The sequence below is a fragment of the Crotalus tigris genome, unplaced genomic scaffold (genome assembly GCF_016545835.1).
Source record: "Crotalus tigris isolate CLP2741 ecotype Arizona unplaced genomic scaffold, ASM1654583v1 scf7180000024514.4999324561:1519799, whole genome shotgun sequence".
Taxonomy (NCBI): Eukaryota; Metazoa; Chordata; class Lepidosauria; order Squamata; family Viperidae; genus Crotalus; species Crotalus tigris.
In genome coordinates, this window is record NW_024100687.1 from 229,589 (window position 1) to 243,754 (window position 14,166).

Here is a 14,166-nt window from a genome sequence, read left to right on the forward strand (position 1 = left end):
AGGTTATTAAGGTAGTCCAATGGATATGCTATTTCTTTTGTTCCCCATTGAAAATTGTAGGAATGTATGCATTATTGAGTTAGTTCTTAGATGCTAAGAGACAAACCACCAGCGGCCAGGACCAGGAATCCAGGTCTTCTCAGGCAAGAGATATTAGAATTTCAATATAAAATACAGAATTACTAAAGGTTAGGGTTGGCACTTGTTTTAATTGAAGAAGGCTCCACTTTTAATCGCTGGCAATGTCTGTTGAAAAGGCCTTGGGTAATTCGAGCAGGAATGTGTATGAGATCTGGCAGCACAACTCATTCTTTACAGAGCAGTTAGTGTAGGCAGATGGACCTTTCATTTTCAAGAACAGCAAATATACAATAGTTCTCCATGCATGTTTTCCAACCTACCTAGTTGAAATAATAATTATAAAAAACATGGAGAATTTAATGTTTAACTTTTTTTTTACTGCTTTTCAGATAATAAGGAGAACTCATTACACATTCTTTGATGGGGTCTGCCACTGTTTTGAGAGCAAAATATTTACAGGGTTTTTGAAAGATTTTGAAAGTCATCTCCCAATAAAAGAATAGGGTCTAATTAAAGAGTTATTTAATATGATTACTCCTTGCTCCTAACCTGTACAATAATTTTCCCCTTCTGCATCACTGCAAAGTGCAGTTCTGCACTTTATTAAAAACTCTTGTTTGTGATCCCAGAGGGAAAGCCAATTAAGGGGTGGAATGGTGATTATATTAACCAAGCATTGAGTAGTAAAGATTTCCTGCCAGATGTAAAGGTCTAAGAAATAGATTTTTACATTGCCTTTATTGCAGGACTCAAGACGGTGAGACAGCCCTTCAACTAGCTATCAAAAACCAGTTGCCCTTGGTAGTTGATGCAATCTGCACTAGAGGAGCAGATATGTCTGTGCCGGATGAGAAGGGGAACCCTCCCCTCTGGCTTGCTCTTGAAAATAATCTGGAAGATATTGCTTCAACACTGGTAAGAGGGAATTGAACTGATAAAATTAAGAATAAATGTTACAGTCTTAAATATTTTGAAAAACCTCCAGCAATGGAGCACCTACACCTCCAGGAGGCAAGTTATCCCACTGATTAATTGTTCTCATTGTCAGAAAATTTCTCCTTACTTCTAGGTTGGATCTCTCTTTAACAAGCTTCCACTATTACTTCTTGTCCTGCCTTCCGATGCTTTGAAGAATAAGTCAATCCCCTCTTCTCTGTGACAACCTCTCACGTGTTCATTCTAATCCTTCTCTTTGATAGGCTAGACGTACCTAGCTCCCTCGACTGTTCACCATATGATTTAGCCTCCAGATCCCCCTTGTCATCTTTGTTGCTCTTCTTTGCATGCTATATAGGGTCTCAGAATTTTTACTGTATCATGACGACCAGAATTGTACACAGTATTCTAAGTGTAGCCTCACTAGTGAGGTATAAAGGGGTACTATTATTTCTCACAATCTTGATGCTATCCTCTGTTGATGCAGCCTAGGATTGCATTGGCTTTTTTGGCAGCTGAAACATACTACTGGCTCATATTTAATGGTGGTTCAGTAGGACACCTAGATCTGTCTCACAATTACTGCTTTGAGCCAGGTACCACCTATTCTATACCTGTGCATTTGATTTTTTCTGCCTAAGTTCAGGAAAAAAATTGATTTTCATACATTAAGTGAATCTCTTTACCTCTTGCTTGCAGGTAAGGCATGGCTGTGATGCAACTTGCTGGGGCCCAGGACCAAGTGGTTGTTTACAGACACTACTGCACCGGGCCATTGATGAGAACAGTGAACAGATTGCCTGCTTCTTGATCCGCAGGTCAGGGAAAAAAAACCCTATAGTATAAAAATTTGCAGATTTTTATGGGCGTGATTTATATGACTATTATATAAATCTAGCCATTCTTGGTTTGCTATGGCCCGGTTTTGCTAAAAACCAAGGTAAATGCTGGTTTTCAGCAAAACTGTCATAAAACACGACTGTGTCACCATGGGACACTGAACTGCTATAAATGGACTGCTACGCACCTTACCTACAGTCACATGACGGGGTGGCTGTTGGAACTTCAGAACCGGGTGGTAAGTATTCCCAGATAAGTCTATCGCAACATTGAACAGTCACAAGTTGCAAACTACCTCTTTTGCCACTTTAGAGTGATATGGGCACTGTTTTGCAGGGCCATTTTGCTTTGGCAGTAGAAGAGTCCAGTGCTTTCAAACAGCTCTCTCCCTGCTATCTCCCAGGCTGTTGAGTAGATCCCCAGCTTGGAAACTTGGATCAGCCTGAACAGCAGCTAACTAGTAGTGCTGCAGGAGAGTAGGTTACTCAGTGTATTAGGAGAGAGAAAGCCAACTCTCTCCTGTTTCACAGCACAGCTCTCTCAATGCCTATCAGTGCCCATTCAGGCTATTTTTCAGGCTATGGCTTTAGTGTTTTTCAGTAATAGCATTAAACTCACGTTCAAAAAGAACATAATGATCTGTTGATCAATTGTTTTTTTGGGAAGGAGGTTTAACACTGTTTTAGAATAATGCTAAAACACAAGCCAAAAAAAGCATATCACCTCATTCCTTTTAAAAACACCTACAAAAAAGCACTCATGCTGAAGCAAATGTTCTAGCTGGGTGTCAGAATGTATGTCCTCCCCCAGCAGTGGCACTGCCCTAGTTAAGGAGAGTTATTGCTGGAGGTTCTCCTGGTAGCTGGTGAAGCTTGGTTGGAAGCCACCTCTCTATCCTTAAAGATGCCAGTACTTTCTAAATGGGACATTATAATTGGTTGATGTGGTGCAATAACAGGATAGAGATCACTAGTGGGGGCATGACATTTTATGCAGGTACAGTTCTCTTCCCGTTTGAGGACTGGTGGATATCATTTTAACTTTCCTCCACAAGGAGCAAGTCCCATTTTTCTTACAGTCTAGAATATTGGATGGTTCAGACTGATCTTTCAATACTACTTTCTTCCCAGTGGCTGTGATGTGAACAGCCCAAGGCAGCCAGGTGCCAATGGAGAGGGTGATGAGGAGGCTCATGATAGGCAGACGCCATTGCACTTGGCAGCTTGCTGGGGACTTGAAGAAACAGTACAATGCCTTCTGGAGTTTGGTGCCAATGTAAATGCACAGGTATGTGAGAAAAGTTGTAACAGTTCAGCTTCTGTTGACAGCCCTTTGTTTACTTCTGGTATGTTAATTTCTTTGCATCTGCTCTTTGAATCTTTCCTTATGGACAGTTGCTATAAAACATTCTGGTTCGACATTGTGCTCTGGTTTATCATTTCTGTCAAGAACTGAACCCTTTCCTATAAATCCATCCTTGCTTGCTTATCAGGTCTGTCCTTCGGTTGGAAACTAGCTAAATCCTTTCTATCCTTTAAATTAGGTGAGGCTACAAGTTAAATTGACTCATTTGTCTCACTCTCCTGCAGCTCTTTGTGCTATTTTTGGACATGTGTCCCCCCCCCCCCCGATCTATAATTGTAGAATAAATAACCACATTTACAGGCCACAATTTCTGTTATTTCATAGATACATGCTTGTTAGTTTCAAGTTACATAAAAAATATACAGTTGGGTTTGATTCCGGATAGAGACTGAATTGGGTGGAAACAATAAACACGGTGGTGCTGCATATACAAAAAAAACCCTAGGGTTTACTAGTTCTTTTCTTTGGGTTTTAGAAGAAAATGCTGTTTGTTTGTTTGTTTGTTTTAGTACTTTGAAAATGATGTTAAGTCTCTTTTAGAATTTACATGGCAGTTTTAATGTGCTTCCCGCCTCAAAATGGGAGGAGCCTTGTGAGGTTTTGAAAGGGCTTGGGGAGTGGAGTCCAAATGGGTTTAGTACCTCAAGTTGTCCATCTGTCTTTTCATATTCAGAGCCTCTGTATTTATTACCCATTGTCAGTATTCCTAGTGAATCAATAATAACAACAACAACAAAATACAAAGACCTACAAATAGAAAATAGAAAGACTATGGCAAAGGCAAGCAAGGGTAGTACGAATAGTAATAGGCGCCTTGGGTGCAATCCCAAAACAACTGGAGCACCACTTGAACACCACTAGCATTGACAGATTCGCCATTAGTCAATTGCAAAAGGCAGCCTTACTAGGAACTGCTTCCATCCTGCGACGATATCTGTAATACCATCAAACATCCACATCTGCTTATCCCAGGTCCTTGGGAAGGACTCGATAGGTAGACAAAATGCCAAATCCAGTCTGAACATCTGGCTGACTGTGCGATGATCCATAATAATAATAATAATAATAATAATAATAATAATAATAATAATAAGAAGAAGAAGAAGAAGAAGAAGAAAGAAGAAGAAGAAGAAGAAGAAGAAGAAGAGAAGAAGAAGAAGAAGAAGAAGAAGAAGAAGAAGAAGTAGTAGTAGTAGTAGTAGTAGTAGTAGTAGTAGTAGTAGTAGTTGGAAGGGACCTTGGAGGTCATCTAGTTCAACCCCCTGCTCAGGCAGGAAACCCTATACCATTTTGGATAAATGGCTGTCCAGTCTCTTCTTAAAAACTTCCAGTGTTAGAGTATTCACTGCTTCTGGAGGCAGGTTGTTCCACTGGTTAATTGTTCTAATTGTCAGGAAGTTTCTCCTTAGTTCTAGGTTGCTTCTCTCCACGATTACTTTCCATCCGTTGCTTCTTGTCCTGCCTTCAGGTGCCAGTCTAGCCAATCTGCCACAAGGCAGACCCTGCGGACACTGGTTATTTATTTTGCACCACTGATTAAACTTGTATTTGCAGGATGCGGAAGGAAAAACCCCAATCCACGTTGCCATTATCAACCAGCACAACAGCATTATCCAGATGATGATCTTGCACTCTGCCATCCAGCTCAACTTGAGGGACCGACAAGGGTTGACCCCCTTTGCCTGTGCTATGACATACAAGAACAACAAGGCGGCAGAAGCAATCCTCAGGCGGGAGCCTGGAGCTGCTGAGCAGGTAGAGGAGAGCCAAGTGTTCTCTATGAAACACTTTTATGCAGTCTGCCCATTGCAGAGATACTGCCAGTTTCCATCAATAGGCCAGTGTTAGTTTCACAGCCTGATAGTATTCAGTATGTAGGCAAGTGACTCATTTAGGAGAAAAAACCCTGAAACTATCCAGAAGTCCTTTTTCAAAAGGCAACTGGACGTTGCTTTTTCCTTGAAGACATGTCGCTTCTCAATCAAGAAGCTTCTTCAGCTCTGACCAAAGCTTCTTCGGCGAGAAGCAAAATGTCTTCACGGAAAAAAACAAAGTCCAGTTGTTTTTTGAAAGACCACTTTTGGGACAACCATGACTTGAATGACTGAAAATCTCTGTAGACACTGAGTGAGGCTGTTTTGTTTTCTTTGACCATAAAATCCTCAGTTGTCACTTCAGTTGTGAAATCAGCGGTTATAAGAAACAAAAATCCCATCTTTTATTCAAGTAGCAATTTTCTAGGTTTGCTAAGAGATTTGGCTTAACTGTGGGGGTGCCTAAAGCAAGCTGAAATACAGGTTACCCATCAAATGTTTCAGAAATCTCAGGCTTTTTTCCCCTAGAAGTGCTTAATTAACTGTTGTTCAGTAAAAGAGCGATCTTAAAAAACAACTAAGTTTCTGAGATGTTCTGAGTAAATGATGTGTTACAAAAAAAACACCAGAAGCAAAAAGCAAAAGAATAATAGAAGTAGATGGCACATTCCTCCTTTTGCATCCCACTTTTTCGGGTTCTTTTTTTCTCATCCCTTTTGAACTTTTTCGCACTTAAGAAAGCAGTCAATTTGCTTCATAGTGCCAGAATTTTTCTGCCAGTTTGAATATTTGTGGATATGCTTGCAGGCTGAGTGTTACATTGAAAACACAGGGAATGGATTCTAAAGCATTAACCTTCACAGCTTGGGTAATCGTGTCTGAAGAAGGATTAAATTATTTCGGTTGACTTAAAATGGTATTTTGTTTGACTAGGTGGACAATAAAGGCCGGAATTTCCTCCATCTGGCGGTTCAGAATTCAGACATTGAAAGCGTACTCTTCTTGATCAGTGTCCAAGCAGATGTGAATTCCAGAGTCCAGGACACCTCCAAGCTGACACCATTACACCTTGCTGTTCAGGCCGGCTCTGAAATTATTGTGCGCAATCTGGTAAGTAGTGCAAACTTTATTTTCAAATTTTGATGATGAGACATTTTTGAAGGAAGAAGATAAATAGTAAACAAAGTAACTATTTTCTCAAGATAAGCAACTACTGCAGATTAGATAGAAGAGCAGAAACATTTCTGCAGTGACCTAGTACAATCTATCCTTGTTGACCTGGTCCCTCTGTGTAGCTTCAAGTGAGCAAACAAAGGATGTTTGCAGGTCTTGACAAATATATTTTGTCTTGCAAATATATTTCAGTCTTAACAGTTCCATTCTTACCTTGGTACTGATAAATTGGGATTATTTCATTGAAATAATAATAATAATAATAATAATAATAATAATAATAATAATAATAATAATAATAGTCAATTGCAAAAGGCAGCCTTATTAGGAAATGCTTCCATCCTGCGACGATATCTGTAATACCATCAAACATCCACATCTGCCTATCCCAGGTCCTGGGTAAGGACTCGATAGGTAGACAAAATGCCAAATCCAGTCTGAACATCTGGCTGACTGTGCGATGATCCATATAATAAAATAATAAAAAGTACATCAGATGGTTGAAGAAGAAAAAATGGCTTTGGAAGAATATCTGAAGAACAATGATGAAGATGCACTGAAATTAGTATATCAGGAAGGCTTACTAACTACTGGAGAGACCAAACTGGCCTACAAGAAAGACCAAATGAAGAACAGAATAGAGGCATGGGAAGACAAAGCACTACATGGCCAATACATGAAAAAAATAGCTGGGAAAGCAGATAATAATAAAACCTGGCAATGGCTAAGAGCAGGAAAATTGAAGAAAGAGACCGAGGGACTAATTCTGGCTGCACAAGACCAAGCCTTAAGGACAAATGCATACAAAGTCAAAATTGAGAAGACAGCAACAGACAGTAAGTGCCGCCTATGCAAAGAAGCTGAAGAAACAGTGGACCACTTGGTAAGCTGTTGCAAGAAGATTGCACAACTGATTACAAGCAGCGGCATGACAAAGTAGCAACAATGGTGCATTGGAAGATCTGCAAAAAATATCATTTGCCTGTAAGCAAAAACTGGTGGGATCATAAAATAGAGAAAGTCATAGAAAATGATAAAATTAAACTGCTCTGGGACTTCAGAATTCAAACAGACAAGCACCTGCAACATAACACCCCAGACTTAACAATTGTCGATAAGAAAGACAAAAAAGTCTGGATAGTGGACGTGGCAGTGCCTGGAGACAGCAGAATAGAAGAGAAAGAACTGGAGAAGATAACAAAATACAAAGACCTACAAATAGAAATAGAAAGACTGTGGCAAAAGCAAGCAAGGGTAGTACCAATAGTAATAGGCTCCTTGGGTGCAATCCCAAAACAACTGGAGCACCACTTGAACACCATTGGCATTGACAAATTCGCTATTAGTCAATTGCAAAAGGCGGCCTTATTAGGAACTGCTTCCATCCTGCGACGATATCTGTAATACCATCAAACATCCACATCTGCCTATCCCAGGTCCTGGGTAAGGACTCGATAGGTAGACAAAATGCCAAATCCAGTCTGAACATCTGGCTGACTGTGCGATGATCGATAATAATAATAATAATAATGTTGGAAGGGACCTTGGAGGTCATCAAGTCCAGGCAGGAACCCTACACCATTTCGGACAAATGGCTGTCCAGTCTCTTCTTAAAAACTTCCAGTGTTGGAGCATTCACCGCTTCTGGAGGCAGGTTGTTCCACTGATTAATTGTTCTAACTGTCAGGAAGTTTCTCCTTAGTTCTAAGTTGCTTCTCTCCTTGATCAGTTTCCATCCATTGCTTCTTATCGTGCCTTCAGGCGAGAATAGCTTGACTCCCTCTTCTTTGTGGCAGCCCCTGAGATATTGGAACACTGCTATCATGTCCCCCCTCGTCCTTCTCTTCGTTAGACTAGACATACCCAATTCCAGCAACCGTTCCTGATCATTATTAATTATAAAAAGCATTAAAAATTATAAAAACAGAAAAGCAAGCAAAATTACAGAACAAAGTGGTGTTAATAATAATGGAGCCACTTGACAAGCTCATTTGTCCCATGGATTCTCTGGACTTGTTGACATAACCAGGTCTTAAAGGATCATCGGAAGCTCAGAAGTGATAAGGTTACTTCACCTCAGGGGAGAGAAGATTCCACAATAATAGCTGGCCCAACTGGGTAAGGCAGAGCTTTTTTTATGGCAGAGTTGGTACCTGGTAGGCAATGTTTATTCCCCCATTTAATTTTTGTACTCCATAAGATTTGCCTGATGCACTTCAGAAATCTATAACCGAGCAGCTAACCAACATTAGTATCTGATTGGTACTTGGAGTTGAGAGCACCAAGCAAACACTGAACCGTAGCACCTCCCAGAGGCAAACAAAGGCAAACCATTTCTGTGTTGTTGATAAGGAAGCTCTATCAACATCTTCATGAGGTCGTCATCTAGCTTGCAAGTAATAGGACCCTCTGCAATCTTTTTTCCCCTGTTATACAGAAGCATCTGCTTAAGATGTGGCAGCTGTGAAATGGAAACAATATTTTACTTCAAAGTTACCTGTGCAGCCTTTAATTTTACAATTAATTGTCTCAGCAGGTTGCAGCACCTAGCTGACCTTTCCTGCACCCGGAAATGAACTGGGTCAGGCTTGGCTAGTATTTGGGTGGGCGACCAAAGAAAATCCCAAAGCTGTAGAAAATTGAAATGCATCTTGGATGAATGGAATAATAAACCACTTCCCTCTATTGCAAGAAAACTGCTTTGATGTATACTTGAAGTCATGTGCAGTCAAACTTGACTGGAAAGAGGATTTTGTTAAAAAATCAAAATTATATAAAATCAAGTGACGTTCTACCAAGTTGCTTCAATTTGTCATGATTTCAGAACAGTTCATACTGCTGACTGCCATGTGAGCTTTTGATTTCTTTAATGCACTGTAGCCTGCCTTGGTATCATATTAATAGTAAATAAGATGTTGAATTATTAATAATGGAGTAGATGGATTTTCTTCCAGATGGTCTGCTACCTACATTTTATTGCTCCTGGAATACCCCCCTTTTTTCTCTCTCATGTGTTCCCTTCCTCATAGCTGCTGGCAGGTGCCAGAGTCAATGAGTTGAACAAGCACCGCCAAACTGCCCTCCATCTTGCAGCCCAGCAAGACTTGCCCACAATATGCTCAGTCCTTCTGGAGAATGGCATTGACTTCGCTGCTGTGGATGAAAATAAAAACAATGGTATGTCTTTTGAACTCCAATGTTCATTCTTCACTATCCAAGCTCACTTCCCTCTCAGTTTTTTTTTTAAACAAAGCACTTCCTTGCCTTGAGAAGCCACTTCCATTCTCTTGTGGCACAGTTCTCCTCTTGGGCTCATGGATATACTTCTGAGTCCCTTTCAGCAGTCTTGGAACCAGGTTGGTTTGGTGGTTAAGGCATCAGGAAACTGAATTGTAATCTTGCCTAAGGCATGAAAGGAGGACGGAGAACTTTGGGAAAAAGAGGGGAAGGGAGCATTATATATGTTTGCCACTTCTCTCAGTTGGAGTGGGTGATAGTGCAGATAGTCCAAAGTAATAAAAAATAGATTACTTGCATTGGCTGCCTTTTTCTAATTAGGCTTTCCCAATGTGGTACACTCCGGAGACACATTTTGAGTACAGGTTGTCCTTGAACTATGACTACAATTGAGATTACAGTCGCTATTGCTAAGCAAGGCGGTTAAATGAGTTGTGCCTGATTTTAGAACTTTTTTTGCCATGGTTGTTAAGTGAATCATACAGTTGTTAAGTGAATCCCGCTGCCCCATTAACTTTGCTTGTTGGAAACCAGCTGGGAAGGTCTGAAATGGGGATCATATGACATCAGGATGTTGCACCCTTTGTAAATACATGCTGGTGCCCAAATTTTGATTACATGATCATGAGGACTGGTTGCAAGTCATTATAACTTTGAATAGTTGCCAAATGAATGGTTGTGAAACGAGAAGTACCTGTACACCTTATAGGATCCCAAGCCAGTATGGCAACTGCAATAAAACTTGTCATCTAACACTTTAAGTCTGGCATTGCTTCTTAAATCAATGAATGGGAATTATTTGTAGGGTATAATTTGCAGCTCCTGGGCCATTTTTTGAAGCCTTAGAGCTCCTCTGAAATCTGGTAACTAAAAAAGCTAAATTTTGCCAGCATTGTTTTATATATTCCCACTCAAACAACAATAAAGGAAGATTTTGATACCAGGCAGAGCAGAGACACCCCATCATTACCACTGTGCTTCTGTAGCCCTGGTAAGTTGGGGAAAAGAAAGCAGCTCCCCAAGGAAAAAGGTTTCCTATCTTTGCTGAGGTTTGATACAAGAAAGATGGCCATATAAGCTTGCACGTTAAATAAATATGTCAAATATAATAATACCGAATAAATAAATAATACCAAATATAAACTTTGCTTTTAAATGCCAGTGATGTACAGATCTTTTTTAGGTTCTGTTTCAATCCTGCCTTCTTTTTCTTGTCAAAATTTAGCTCTTCACTTGGCAGTCATGCATGGTCGTCTGTCAAATATTCGTGTTCTTTTGACAGAGTGTAATATAGATGCAGAAGCCATTAATGCCAGGTAAGAAGAACAGCCTTTTTATCTTTGTATTAGCTTGGGGGGGGGGAATAGGGGAGTTAGCACTGAAAATTATCCAGAAGTGGGTTGCTTTTCTCCTTGCTTCATAAGCAAAGCTAAACAAATATCTTTTAATGCAGTGTTTTTCAACCTTGACAATTTTAAGGCATGTGGACTTCAACTCCCAGAATTCCACAGCCAGCATTGCTGGCTGTGGAATTCTGGGAGTTGAAGTCCACATGCCTTAAAATTGTCAAGGTTGAGAAACACTGTTTTAATGGGTGGTACTTTTTCCTTATCCAGTCAGGTTGCTTCAAATTTAGGGGGGGCTTCCAAACTTATGCTCTTAATAGATCTGGGTGTATGTGTTTCACTTGCACATGATTGCCACATTTTTCATTCCTATCAATTTATCTGACCTTGGATTTTCAAACTGTTTCAGAGTTTGAGGTTATGCAATTCCACTGGGAAAAGTAACCATGTGTAACAAGGCTTTCTTAGCAAGGCTTCTCTGGAGGAAAAGTGGAATGAATTGCTTCAGGGAGATGAAATAACCTTTTTTGAGTATGAGCACTTAATATGCAATCATAATTGAAAAAATAATTCTGTGTAACATCTAACCAACTGCCTTTAAAGATGTATGTGTGTGTAAAAAAGTGAACTCCGACTTGAAAAGGAGAAAGCTTCTTGTATTGCCATTGGAATTTGCCCTGAATGTAACATGATCAACATCTCATTACTAGAGGCCAGTCCCCAATGCACATCCTGGGGCAATATGGGAAAGAGAATGCAGCAACAATCTTTGATTTTTTCCGGGAATGTATGCCAGAATATCCACTTGACAAGCCAGATACTGATGGAAACACGGGTAAGTACTTTTATTCCACTGTTTTTGAAACTTGTCAACTTTTGAGATGTCTGGACTCCAACTCCCAGAATTCCCCAGTCAACATGCTGGCTAGGGAATTCAGGGAGTTAAGTCCACACATCTTAAAAGACCAAGTTTTAAAAACACCGTTCGTAAGATTGTTAAAACTCTAGCTCCCACAATTTTCCTCCAGGATGGAGAACGTGTTTTAGCTTCTTCCCAGCCCAACAGAGTAACTGCCATCTTGGCAAAAGGGATGAGATTATGTCAGAGAGATGATAGAAACATTTTTGCTTCTTGCTTTCTCATACAAGGCCAGGGAGCTACCAGAATGTTTTCTCCTTAAACATTTTATCTCTGCATTGTGCACCTCTGCAGTTTCTACCCCAGTGTTGTGATTTGCTTCTGGTTCTAACTTTGCGTAAAGATTGAAGAGCCTTCATTGGCCATATTTTAATTCAGATTCTTGCACTGAAGACTTCATGTCCTCTTCCATCTTTTTAACTGTATGTACTGTAGACCACTATGAACATTCAAGTGGAAGTATGCTGTGGAAATATCTTAATAAAACTTTGTCAGTGTAGCCCAGGGGTGTCAAACTGCCGGCCCATGGGCCGGTTTCATCATACCGAAGCCACGGCTACCCTATTGCCAGCAATGCAAAAAGAGTTGCGATACGTCGTGACACGTCACATGACATGGCGAGTTTGACACCTGTCGTGTAGCCTAATCTCACAATTCCTGTGGCTACAGAAGATACATTCTTTAGAAAGAGGACAAAAGACAGGTGTGGCAGCTTATGGTATCTGTATCCTTCAGTTAGGGAAAAACAGTTGTCATCCTCTTTATTAACATAATCAAAGCAATTTATTACATTTCTTAGGGTGGAATGAGGTCCCTGAATTTAGCAGATTCCCATTTGTATTTAGTGTATGTGGCAGCTGTTATTTGGGGCAGAAGTGTAAATTAGCACAACTATGTGCAACTTCCAGGTGTGTTAATCTCCGGCAGCTCATGTCAAAGATCTTTTTGCAGACTAGAAAAAGTAGGCACTGATATGAACTAAGTGCCCTAATCACTTCCAGTAATACCTGCCAAAAGAGTTGGTTTGTAGTGGGATTGGGTTCAGTGTGTTTTTTTTCTTTCTTTCTTCAATTAAGAAAAATTGTTTGCTGCTGTATGACTCGCTGGGGAAACCTTCCTAGAATTAGTGAAGGTGATTTCATTTGAACTGGGTACGATGGGATCCAAATACTTCATTTTTCTTTTCTTTTCAAGTGCTCCTTTTGGCCTACATGAAGGGAAATGCCAATCTGTGTCGGGCTATAGTGAGAGCTGGTGCTCGCTTGGGCATCAACAACAATCAAGGAATCAATATTTTCAACTATCAAGTAGCAACTAAACAGCTTCTCTTCCGGCTTCTGGGTAAGGATCTTGCAAAGTTGCATGTCCAAAACATTTTCACAGATTTCTCTGTCACTAAGAGAAGCAGGCTGTAGGCTGTTTTAACCCAAAATCATCTCTTTGAAAAAGGTAGAAATAGCCACTACTTGTCCATCAAATTTCTTCGAATTTTTTTTTTTTTTTGTAAAATTGAGGGAATGGGGAAACAAGTATAGATCTCTTGAGTCTTTTCTCCATATCATGTGGTTCAAATTTTATATTTCTTGAAAGAAAACACAGGTAAAGAAGATTGTCAAGCAAATTGAAGAATGGCAGACTGACAGATGTTATGAAAAGGTGTCCCTTTCAATAAAACTTGTTACCCAGGAAAAGCGCCATCAGCCACCTCCTGATTTTTGTGTAGCCTAACATGGCTCTCCTCCTACAATGTCTTCTCAGACTTAGTGTGTGGTTTAATAGCTGGAGAAAGTGGGCTTAGAACTGAGAGACTATATTTGACTTCTATCATACAGGTAGTCACTTTTCCATAGTTCTCTCTACCTGTTGGTCATCTGCTAATGGGATGGCCCCTGATGATAATCTCCTTTATGAGCAGACCTTTAAGAGGGTAAAGCAAGAAAGATCTTTGAGTAGCTACTTCTACATCTTCTACTCTGTGCGGTTTAGCCCAGCTAAAGATTCTGAAGAAGTTGGATGGATCCCATTAACTAAGACAGTCCTTAAGAGCTTCGCTTAAGTCTTGCTTAAAAGTGGGCTTAGAAAAACAGAAACACAGGCTTACCTAAATAAGGTGGGTTAGAAGGCAGGGACAGTGATTGTAGATTTCCATTGTTGCCCTTTCTTTTGCAGACATGTTGTTCAAGGAACCTCCCTGGTGTGACGGCTCCAATTGTTACGAATGCGGTGTCAAGTTTGGGGTCACTTTGAGAAAGCATCACTGGTAATCTATTTTGAGTGTTGATATTTTAAGAACATCAGGGGATGAACTGCATAAATGAACATGGGTTTTATTTTTTAAAAAAATTAAGGAATATAGTGAAGGACTTGTAACCTGACATACTTAATCTTTCTGTCCCACCTTGCTTTTTTTGAGATGGACAATGCAGCTGCCAATAGAGTTCATTGTGCTTTTTAT

At 40.1% G+C, this 14,166-nt stretch overlaps 2 protein-coding genes across 6 annotated transcripts in view; one reads left to right on the forward strand and one right to left on the reverse strand.

The window, feature by feature from the left end:
* The window catches only part of ANKFY1 (ankyrin repeat and FYVE domain containing 1), a 73,076-nt gene that overhangs the window by 55,629 nt on the left and 3,281 nt on the right, over window positions 1–14,166 (forward strand). For all 3 annotated transcript variants that reach the window (XM_039334002.1, XM_039334003.1, XM_039334004.1), the window contains 10 exons: window positions 828–996; window positions 1,717–1,835; window positions 2,988–3,144; window positions 4,777–4,977; window positions 5,970–6,146; window positions 9,239–9,386; window positions 10,672–10,762; window positions 11,503–11,627; window positions 12,906–13,052; window positions 13,881–13,971. In XM_039334002.1, coding sequence (XP_039189936.1) covers window positions 828–996; window positions 1,717–1,835; window positions 2,988–3,144; window positions 4,777–4,977; window positions 5,970–6,146; window positions 9,239–9,386; window positions 10,672–10,762; window positions 11,503–11,627; window positions 12,906–13,052; window positions 13,881–13,971 — 1,425 coding nt within the window. The remainder of the gene's footprint in view (window positions 1–827; window positions 997–1,716; window positions 1,836–2,987; window positions 3,145–4,776; window positions 4,978–5,969; window positions 6,147–9,238; window positions 9,387–10,671; window positions 10,763–11,502; window positions 11,628–12,905; window positions 13,053–13,880; window positions 13,972–14,166) is intronic.
* Window positions 1–14,166, reverse strand: part of LOC120303985 (neuferricin) — a 44,372-nt gene that overhangs the window by 14,621 nt on the left and 15,585 nt on the right. The window lies entirely within an intron of this gene.